Below are 11,954 nucleotides of genomic sequence, written 5' to 3' on the forward strand. Positions count from 1 at the left end.
TGTTTTTCTTTCTGGCTTACTTCACTCTGTATAATAGGTTCCAGTTTCATCCATCTCATTAGAACTGATTCAAATGTATTCTTTTTAATGGCTGAGTAACACTCCATTGTGTATATGTACCACAGCTTTCTTATCCATTCCTCTGCTGATGGACATCTAGGTTGCTTCCATGTCCTGGCTATTATAATCTTTTTATAAATTTATTTTTATATCTTATTTTACGAGATTGTTGGAATGGAGGAAAGAGAAATGCATTGATATCACAGACTGTAGATTTATCTCTGCATGAAGAACCAGTGGACTGTTACAAATAGTGTCTAAGTCATCACTTATTTCATCCATAAATGTTTCTAGATTAAAATTTCTGTGTTGTCTGACACAGGGAAAGAGGGCTAAGAGCACAGTTTTGCTCCAGCTTCATCACATTTTTTAATTTTCTTTTTTAAGCTTATTGAAGATAATCATAGAACTACAGTGTAAAATAGTGAAGACAATAACTTTTAAATGTAAAGAGAACTGTAATGTAATAATTTATAGGCATTTAGAAACAAGTGCTTGTGTGCACGCTTAGTCACTCAGTTGTGTCCAACTTTTTGCAACCCTATCAACTGTAGGATATTTGCAACAGGCGCCTCTGTCCATGGGATTTATGAGGCAAGACATTTTTAGCCAAAAGATGGCTTCCTTTTAGAGTGAATTAGTCGACTATCTCAGAGAATTATAATGTATGTTTTGTGTCCTGGATGGCTTTTATAGTTTTGTTGTTTTTTCTCCTTAGGGATTTCAAGGCAAGACCGGCCCTCCTGGGCCAGGGGGTGTTGTTGGACCACAGGTACGTTCCACTACTTCTTTCCTAACAAGATTTATTTCTCTGTTTATATTTTAACTTTTGCTAAGTTGTATGAAATTTATTTTATTTTGAGAATTTTAGTATTAATATATTTTTATATTTTAAATGGTATTTATATGCAATTTGCCTACATCAAATGAACTTCAGAAAACCATTAGTTAGCTAAAGCAAGTTTTCAGTTGCCTGAATGAATAAAAGAGAAAAATAAAATAAATAATGAAAATAAGTCAGAAAGTTCACAATGAAGGTGGCACAAAAGCCTAATCATGACATCATTTGCTAAAAACATAAAGATCCTTTTAAAATAGATTGACCATTGTCTTTTTTCAGAGATATCAGATTCTGAAATGACTTCAGTTTTCTGAGTATAAATTAAATGTATGTGTATAATATATTGGAAATATAAATCTAACATAATTCTTCTAAAATGTTAAAATTTGTATTATATTACATCTTTCTTAAAATTTCTGTTTTCTTAACAATTATTTCCATCAGTGGTAAAATATAAGTGTGTAATCTTTGAGTGTATACTGATAGAAGTAATGGCAAAGACAAGTAGCTCTTTCAAGAGAGGAGGCAGAGAGAATATCAAAATTTAAGGTAGTACCCTGAGTTATAGTATTAAATACTTGTAGACAATAATTTGTGATGATAGAAAACAATGTTTTTATTCTGGCATAACATATTGAATGGACAAGACACATTTAGTGTACTCAGCTGGAATTTTACCCCTGCTACTAACAAATTATAGCAAAAGAGCCAGAGCAGTAAAGTGTCTTAATTACTTAATTGCTTTAAAGAGTCTTTTCTCAGCCTACAATTAGTTCTTAATACTTTGATAACTCAAACACATACACACACACACACACACAACACAGAAACAAAATATGTATCTTCTTTCTAGGAATATGTGTGATAGAAGCAAAAATGAAGAATTCTTGGATTGGCTTATCCTTTTAATTTCAGAGGTCAATCTTGAACCAAAGAAATTTCTTTTTGCTACTTTATCAAGGAAAAAACAGTGTGCATGATACTCTTTTTGCATACTTCTATGTGTGTATATGTTGAGCCTTTCTTTTAATTAATTGCCTAACAATTTAAAAAAAAACCTCTAAAATACTTTTGTTTTTCTTTATTCCAAACAACTTCAAAACGATTTTCTGTGATAATTTAACTAAAAGAATGATTCCTATTATGTCACTTATGAACAGAAGTAGAATTAGGTAGAATGTAAACAACTTGGGGTTTAACTGAAATTTTCAGATCCTCGCATTTTTGAAAGTTTATCTCTGCCTAATGCAAACATCTGGTTTCTGAAAACCGTGTCCTTTCTTGTCCTCTTACTGTAAGGCATAAAAATAGCAGATGTGTATGATCGATCATGCATCTTCATTGGATTATTTTTCTTCATTGGTCCTTTAAATAAGAAAATTCAATAGCCTATTTCAGATTTAATCATATTTTCATGTTAGGACATAGGAAGTGATTTAATAGGAGCAATATTGATTGCAATACTTGATATCCACTCCTTTTTTTTGTACATTCATGTAAATCACTCCTCATTTTCGTCTTGGTGATAGCCATTACATTGAAATTCTGATTGATGTTTAAGGAAAACTTCCTTTGGGGAGAAATGCTTGCACAATAATGATAAACTGGGGGCTTTCAGCAATACATAATTAAAAGAATTTAAATCTAGATAGGTATACCCAAATTTGGGGTAGATGTGTTGTTGTTTTTTCCTAATCCAAGACCAAAAGGTAAGAATCTGTTGCAGTTTTAGAAAAATAAGAGAGAATGATAGCCTATAAGCAATTTAAGTAACACACTGGACTGTTTAACAACATTAGCATCTGGAAAATTTCCCTTTATATATCCTTAACTTTATTCTAAGCAGAGATAGAGAGTGACTGGTGACCATTCTCTGTTTACACTTGCAAAGTCATTAAAGTCTAGCACCACAGAATGCCATGACTCAGGGGACACATAAATGACCTGACATTTTTCACTTTGGCATTTGCAGCAGTTTAAGGCAGTGGGCTATTTGTTATAGTCTTTGGCCTGAAGGAATTGCCAACTGAAATCCATGGTTTTCAGGATCTCCCTGACACATTCTCTAGGCTATCAAATCAATGTAGATTTACAATTGGAAGGTCTCCAATCATGGAAATTCTAAGGAGAACCACTTTGGTTGTTTCGGTTCCAGGGAACTTGAGCTTATTATCAAGCAGTGATTCACTGACTAGCTACCAGCGTGGTATTAATAATGCCTCTTTTACTTTTAAATTTATTTGACATCTTATATAAAAAGAGGGAAGGAGATGAAATTATAATGATAAAGTGGTTTTTAACAATATTTAGACTGGCTTCACTCTGAAAAAATCTGGTATTAAACAAAGAAAACAGCTCTTTAAATTTATCTATATATTCCCTTTACACACTCAGATTTTAATCAAGATTATGCATAATCTTTCAGACTTCTATTTTACTTTCAATGCTTTATATGCAATTTTGTAGGACACCATGAAAATAATTGAAAATGATATACCTTTGTGAAAGGGAGTAATATTTGTTATCTTTGCAAAAAAAAAAAAACCAATCTGATGAAGTTTGTTTATCTGCTTTAGGGACCAACTGGTGAGACTGGTCCAATAGGTGAACGTGGACACCCTGGCCCTCCTGGCCCTCCTGGGGAGCAAGGTCTTCCTGGTGCTGCAGGAAAAGAAGGTGCAAAGGTACATACACCATGCTGTTGGAATTTTCTTGGCTGAAATCACCCATTTACTTTTTACTATAGCTTCTCATCACTTGTCTATAGATTCTCTAAATATTGGTGTAGTATTTAAATGAATGTCAGAAAGATATCTTAGTAAAATATTCAGTTTATTGTACTTCAGGTCATGACCGAACAAAAATATGAGAACATTTAGCTTCATTGACCATAAAACCACCCATTCATGCACACTCAGCTGTAGATAGTGGTTAGTTCATTTTAATGTATGTGACATTCCACACACTACTCTCATCATTAAATGGTATTCAAACTTTACTCACACTAGGTTAGAGGTAATTACAGTTTTGTTTTTGGGAGCATGTAAGTTTACTTCCTATGATGGATGTATGTTATATTCCTTAGGGTGACCCAGGTCCTCAAGGTGTCTCAGGGAAAGATGGACCAGCAGGACTACGTGGTTTCCCAGGTGAAAGAGGGCTTCCTGGAGCTCAGGTATAATTAACATATTAATGAAACATGTAAATAAGATTGCTTTTTAGAAGCATTCTTTTGGTCTCAACTAAATAAAGATTCATGAGTAATTAAAGGGAAATATGTGAGCATATGCACTGGTTGTGGTAAAACATAGAGCAATAGATTAATGTATTTGTGTCTGGAATCACTTCCTGACATTCTCATTATTTCAGTCATACATCACCTCTTATTTATATTCAATTCATATCAATTCATTTTCTTTGCTTTTCACTTTTCCCAGGGTGCCCCTGGATTGAAAGGAGGAGAAGGTCCCCAGGGCCCACCAGGTCCAGTTGTAAGTATGATTATAAAATAGCCATGCAATCCATAGTTGCAAATTACAGCACTTCTTTGATTACTCTCATGCTGTGATCCCACAGTGTGTGGAAGAGAAAATAAACATATGTCAATCAAATCAGTCAATGCCTGGTCTGTACTAATTGCATGCTCTCATGAGTGCAGAAACAGAAGTGCTTAGATGATGAAAATATTTATTTTACCACTGCTGTCAGGAGGTGAAAGGAGCTATCTTGCCTCTTGAAATACCTGAGAAAATATATCATAATTTGTCTGATTCTGAGTATTTGAATTTTATTAATGTTTATTTTTTAAAAAAACATAAATATGAAAGGCATGTATCCACTTTATTTGTTATCTAGATTGCTTTAGTCATTGGCAAATTCGTAAATATTGGATTTTTATTTTCTTGGGATATGTATCAGTCTCCCAGAAAGCATTAAATACAGCCTTTATTTTTTTCCATAAGTTTACCTTCATTCTTATCTGTGAAGTTACCAACAATAGCCAAGCTATCATTTTTAGTGGTTTCTTCTCATTCTCCATTTTATTTCACCAATCTAAAAGGCTGAAAGTTGCCTAAACTCTCAGCTCCACCTCCAGAATATCTTTTTAATTTGTCCGCCTTTCTTCGTTTCCACTACCATCACCTTTGTTCAGACTCTTTCCTTTCTCACCTTGCTTAATAGTGTCTTAACCTACCTCCTGACTCCATTTTTAGTCTCTTTAGTTGGCTTTGCCCACTGATTCTAGAATTATAGGTTAATGTCAGTTGCTTAGTCATGTTCGACTCTTTGCCACCCCATGTACCATACATAACCCACCAGGCTCCTCTATCCATGGAATACTCTAGGCAAGAGCCTACAGGCTCCTTTGTCCATGGAATTCTCCAGGCAAGAATACTGAAGTGGGTACCCATTCCCTTCTTCAGGGGATCTTCCCAACCCAAGGATTGAACCCGGACTTCCTGCATTGAAAGCAGGTTCTTTACTGTCTGAGCCACCAGGGAATACAGAGTGCCATTTTTCTGCTTATACATATCTCATGGTCCCACACTGTCTTTGGAAACTGAACCCCCTTATTACGAACAAGAGGTTTGTTCAAAATTTGATCGCTGTCACTATCATCTATTTTATTTTCCTGAAAGCCTACATTCTAATTCTTCCCTATTTAATGCATTGAACTTCTTGTTTATCATACTAACACAATTTTTACACTTTGCTGAGAATATACTTTTCTTCTTCCAAGAAACCCCATTTTTCCTATCTCTATTTGAAAAAAAAATCCTACTCATCTATAGAGATCAAGTTTAAACATTAAATCTCCATAAGGTCATCTTTGGACGGTTTGCCTCCATTTCATATATTAGTGAAATCTCTTCACCCTTTGTTCTCTTTGTTATGATTTATATTTTAGAAATTGCATTGGAATATGTTTGGTTATCTCTTTCATTAAGACTGTAAGTTCCTTGGATTAATTTGGTTCCATTCACAGCACAGTGTTGTCAATATAATCATTCCATATCTCCCTATTTAAATTTATCATACATCCTGATATTGGAGTTAAGTGTGTAAAACATAAATAATACTAAGAAAATAACAATATAATCTTTGGCAGATTGATTAACATTATATTTAATCTGAGATCATACAAATGTCATAGGACAATGATTATGGTGGTATGGATATCTGATAAAGATTTTTTAAAAAGAAAAATAATATTTGATGTTCATAAAAATATAAAACATTTTAAGATATCCTTATCAGTTAGTGGTGGTAGCACTAGTGGGAAAAATAGTTGAATAAGACAGAAGTGCTTCAATTTGAGCATAGATGTTTATATGCATGGCTCGGTTGTGTCTGACTCTTTGTGACCCTGTGAACTGTAGTCCACTGAGCTCCTCTGTACATGATATTATCCCAGCAAGAATACTGGAATGTGTTGCCATTTTCTCCTCCACAGTATCTTCCAGACGCAGGGATCAAACCCACATTTCGGTGACCCCTGCATTGGCAGGTGGATTCTTTATCACTAAGCCAACTGAAAGCCACTTTGAGCATAGGTAGAGCCTTCAAAATTTTTAGTGCAATGCAATCTATTTACCCAGAACTTTAGATTCTAAAGTGAATTTTATTTTGTAATATGAATTCATTTATTTTTTAAGATCACTGGTGATGCATCTGTGAAACCTGAATCATGAGTACAGCATTTAAGTTGTTTTAAGTTATTTTTAGGACTCAAGCAAACAATGTTATCCCAGTTCTTTGGACAGTTGAAATTAATATATTTATGAGGTGCATAATATGACCAGAGATAGAGATATAATTTAACAGGATATAAATTGATTATCTGGTTACATCTGAAAGAACATAGTAAATATGATTTTTAAAAGATCTAATATTTATTCATTTAGCATCAAGAACTGTTTATTTGGCGATTTCTACATACTTCCTAGTGTACAATTAAGCTGTACAGAATATACACCTTTAAGAGACTTAAAACTAAATAAAACTATAAGTCAACCAGTGATTAAATGCCTAATGATATACAAACAACAAATATTAATTATTCAAGGGCAGGGGAAGAGAAATCAGTAGAGTGTCAGGCAGGAAGTGGTCCTTGAATTTGACTTCACAGAGTATAGATTACAAAACTATGTAAGATCAAGAGAATGATATCAGGAAAGGAATAAGGTGTTTAGGGAACATCTGGTCTTACCAAAGTGGGCATCTTAGACAAGGACTAAACCGTGATGAATTATTTCTAGGATGCAGGTACTCTGCTACATACTTTCATAATCTAATGCAAAAATATATGTCATATGATTACTGAAGCTCTAAAATGCCAAACCGAAATAATTTGAAGATCTGGAGTTTTTCGAGTAAGTGGATTATGAAAACTACAATAAAATGTTTTGCAGTAAAACAATTTAATAAAGTTTTAGGGGATAAGTTGTCATTAGTGTATAATATATATAACAAAGAGGAGAGAGACTTGTTGAGCATAAAATTTCAGTGATCAATGTCATGATAAAAGAGTGAACCAATATAAGGCAGTAGGAAGTCAGTGGCCCAGGATGAAAGTGAAAGTGAAAGTGAAGTCACTCAGTCCTGTCCAACTCTTTGCGACTCCGTGGACTGTAGGCCACCAGGCTCCTGCGTCCATGGGATTTCCCAGACAAGAATACCGGAGTGGGTTGCCATTTCCTTCTCCAGGGGATCTTCCTGACCCAGGGATCGAACCTAGGTCTCCAGCATTGCAGGCAGACGCTTTAGTAGGATTTATTCCTAAGACTGAATATGGGTAGTAAGGAAGATGAAAACAGAATGATGACTTCAAGCTTGTGTCCTTGTGGGAGTGACACTTTAGTGGTGACTTGGTTAATTTCATCTGGTCAGGAACAACAACAAACACTAAACTCTCACATAAAAGCTCAAAGCCTCTTAGTAGTAACAAAGATTTTAAAACGCTTTTATACTTTGCTGATAGAAATGCTCTACAAATGCTGACTGTGAGTTTATTTATTTGGAATTAAAATCTATTCTTACAATAAAATAACATATCCAAGTCTATAGGCATCAACAAATTAAAATTCTTCTTCAAAGTTGGAAAAGGAACCACTAAAAGGAAAGACATCATCCACATTGATTATGCTTTATGCTATTGTAATTTCTATAAAATGTTGTAAAGAGATCCATTATGAGGTTCCTACTCTAGGAAATAAAAGTGAAGTGAAGGGACTTTCCTGGTGGCTCATATGGTAAAGAATCTGCTTGGCAATGTAGGAGATGTGGGTTCAGTCCTTCAGTTGGGAAGATCCCCTGGAGAAGGAAATGGCTACCTACTCGGGTATTCTACTCCTACTGCTGCTACTGCTAAGTCCCTTCAGTCGTGTCTGACTCTGTGCGACCCCATAGACAGAAGCCCACCAGGCTCCCCCATCCCTGGGATTCTCCAGGCAAGAACACTGGAGTGGGTTGCCATTTCCTTCTCCAATGCATGAAAGTGGAAAGTGAAAATGAAGTCGCTCAGTTGTGTCCGACTCCTAGCGACCCCATGGACTGCAGTCTACCAGGCTGCTCTGTCCATGGGATTTGCCAGGCAAGAATACTGGAGTGGGTTGCCATTGCCTTCTCCATTCTACTCCTACTCCATAGCAAATGCTAAACAAGCCTTAGTTTATTCCATTTAAATCAAGTACATGCATGTGAGGTTTGATTTTGAATTTTTTTATTTCAAATTACCAAGATTTAGACCAAAAATTTGTGATTCTCTAGATGAAAACTATAATTTATTCAGAAAATTTTTTCATGGTAATTCTTATTTTTTTTTAGAAGATTTATGATATCATCTTGCTTAGTTCAGTCACTCAGTCATGTCTGACTCTTTGCCACCCCATGGACTGCAGCATGCCAGGCTTCCCTGTCCATCACCAACTCCCAGAGCTTACTCAAACTCATGTCCATTGAGTTAGTGATACTGACATCTCATCCTCTGTTATCCCATTCACCTACTGCCTTCAATCTTTCCCAGCATCAGGGTCTTTTCCAATAAGTTAGTTCTTCGCAACAGGTGGCCAAAGTATTGGAGTTTCAGCTTCAGCATCAATCCTTCCAATGAATATTCAGGACTGATTTCCTTTAGAATGGACTGGTTGGATCTCCTGGCAGTCCAAGGGACTCCCAAGAGTCTTCTCCAACACCACAGTTCCAAAGCATCAATTCTTCGGCTCTCAGCTTTCTTTCTAGTCCAACTTTCACATTCTTACATGACTACTGGAAACACCAGAACTTTGACTAGATGGACCTTTGTTGGCAAAGTAAGGTCTCTGCTTTTTAATATGCTGTCTAGATTGGTCATAGCTTTTCTTCCAAGGAGCCAGTGTTTTTAATTTCATGGCTGCAGTCACCATCTACAGTAATTTTGGAACCCCCAAAAATAAAGTCTCCCACTGCTTCCATTGTTTCCCCATCTATTTGCCATGAACTGATGGGACTGAATGCCATGATCTTAGTTTTCTGAATGTTGAATTTTAAGCCAACTTTTTCACTTTCCTCTTTCACCTTCATCAAGACCTCTTTAGTTCTTCACTTTCTGCCATAAGGGTGGTGTCATCTGCATATCTGAGGTTATTGATATATCTCCCAGCAACCTTGATTTCAGCTTATGCTTCATCCAGCCTGGTATTTTGCATGATATACTCTGCATATAAGTTAAACAATCAGGGTGACAGTATACAGCCTTGACATACTCCTTTCCCAATTTGGAACCAGTCTGTTGTTCCATGTCCAGTTCTAACTAGACAAGACCTATTACACTGACTTCATAAACCATCCATGGATTGTAATCTACATTTAGGAAAAGCATAGTCTCTAAACTAGGTCTCTAGTATGAATTTTTAGATTACTAATATTGATAGTCCTACTTTTTGCCAATAAAAAGTTACTTGCTTGTTTATTTTTACCTACATTTCTTTTTTTTTTACTTTTTAAATTTATATTATCTTTTAGTTATGTCTTCCTTGTAAGCTGCTGTAAATCTTTTCCTGTGAAAAACTGTAATTAAATAATGAATATGCCATTCAATCTATTAAGCTGAAGTTTTACAGATTCATTAAATGGACATTTCCTGCATAGAGCTTATGGTTTACTGAAGAAGATGGGTGTGAAATAGATAAAACAACATAGTAAATAATGAGTAATCTATTAAAAGAACAAAGAAAAGAAAGTAAAAACAATGATTTTTCCCTAAAGGAATTATGTTAGAGTTCAAAATACAAATAAAAATCAGTTTTGTCTATGAAAAGCAAGTTTGTTTATGAGTTTGACTTAGTCTTGAAGTGTTCAATAGTATTTTAGTCCTCTTAGCAAAAAATTGGTATTTCATCATCAAAGTTCTCTGAAGTTCTAGCTACTAGGAGTGTATGCATATTGAGAAGCAGGTTTTAGTGCTCCCGCTCAAGATGAACAAAATTATCCCAATGGGATACTGTTCCTTTGGGCTTCTAAAGTCTGGCCTAAACCAAATGCTCTCTGTATGCATGATGATATACACAATAGCTGGTAATAGATGCCCATCAAAGGAGGGCATGTTTTCTCCTCTCAAGGGGTTTACTGACTAAATGGATGTCTTGATGCACACAGAAGGCAGGAAGAAGCAAGAGGCTGAACAGCAAGAGAGGAAGGCAGCACAGCATTTTTCTCATATGTTAAACACAGACTGAGTAAACATTTTATATTTATGTTAACATACAGTATATACAAATTGATTATGCAAACAAGCTCTCAGATTGCATTTACCACTGATATATTTCATAAAATAAATTAAGGAAAATGTATTCCCTAAATAATCTCTCCCTCATATTTTTCTTTCTCTGATAAGAAAAATCCCCTCCAGGACTTTCCTGGCGGTCCAGTGAATAAGACTCTCATCTGCCAATGCTGGGGGCACAAGTTTGATCCCTGGTCAGGGAACTAAGATTCCATGTGCCACATGGCATGGCCAGAAGATGAAAATAATAATAATTTTTTTTAAAAAAACCCTCATTGCAAACATTTATTTCTCTAAAAATGAGGAGAATTTAAAAAATATATAATAGTGTGCTATTAAAAGCCCTTTATCCTTACAACAACATTTCTCACTCTCACCCCTACCTCTTAGAAAAGTGGGAATTAATATGGAGAATGTGTATGAGAGGGGCCAGATACATAGCTGCTAGAAAGTAAATATCCAAGATTTCACAACTGTGCAATGTATCAGTCTTTGTCTCTTTTCTGTGACTTCTATTTCATAACTGTCTTCTGACGATTGTCTCTTTTTCTCTCTATGTGTTATTATTTCTTCCTGTTATTGTCTCTTCTTTAGAATTGTATATGCCCTTCTTATCATAATTCCTATTCTAAATTTTCCCCACCTCCTATTCCAGAGAACCTTCTTCTTTACTGGCATTTTACTTATTCCTCAAACAAGGAGCTAGACAAGTTTTTAGAAGGATTTCGCTTACTAACTGGGTCACATGTTATTCTTTTGAAAGATGAAGTACACTTTGTATATTGGGATCCACTTAGACCATAGGTGGCATGCAATCAGGATTAATCAGGTAGGGAGGTGGTTGTGGGATCAGTGACTAAAGACTGAGACATTGTAAGACTTTCACTTAGTCACTCAGTACTTATGTTTTAAATTCTAGTAATGCTTGATATTTTATCTGAATTTTCAGCTTCAGTCAGTTAAGTTCAGTCTATCAGTCATGTCCGACTCTTTGCTACCCCATGGACTGCAGCACACCAGGCTTCCCTGTCCATCACCAACTCCCGGAGTTTACTCAAACTCATGTTCATTGAGTTGGTGATGCCATCCGACCATCTCATCCTCTGTCGTCCCCTTCTTCTGCCTTCAATTTTGCCCAGCATCAGGGTTTTATACAATGAGTCAGTTCTTTGCATCAGGTGGCCAAAGTATTGGAGTTTCAGCTTCAGCATCAGTCCTTCCAATGAATATTCAGGACTGATTTCCTTTAGGATAGACTGGTTGGATCTCCTTGCAGCCCAAGGGACTCTC

The 11,954-nt window shown here is 35.5% G+C and overlaps 1 protein-coding gene across 1 annotated transcript in view; it reads left to right on the forward strand.

Annotated features, from left to right (window-relative positions):
• COL11A1 (collagen, type XI, alpha 1) overlaps window positions 1-11,954 on the forward strand; it is a 226,752-nt gene that overhangs the window by 142,138 nt on the left and 72,660 nt on the right. Inside the window, exons 38-41 of the mRNA XM_010830962.1 lie at window positions 779-832; window positions 3,478-3,585; window positions 3,987-4,076; window positions 4,339-4,392. Of these exons, the coding sequence (XP_010829264.1) occupies window positions 779-832; window positions 3,478-3,585; window positions 3,987-4,076; window positions 4,339-4,392 (306 nt within the window). The remainder of the gene's footprint in view (window positions 1-778; window positions 833-3,477; window positions 3,586-3,986; window positions 4,077-4,338; window positions 4,393-11,954) is intronic.

Source organism: Bison bison, unplaced genomic scaffold (genome assembly GCF_000754665.1).
Source record: "Bison bison bison isolate TAMUID 2011002044 unplaced genomic scaffold, Bison_UMD1.0 scf7180017864519, whole genome shotgun sequence".
Taxonomy (NCBI): domain Eukaryota; kingdom Metazoa; phylum Chordata; class Mammalia; order Artiodactyla; family Bovidae; genus Bison; species Bison bison.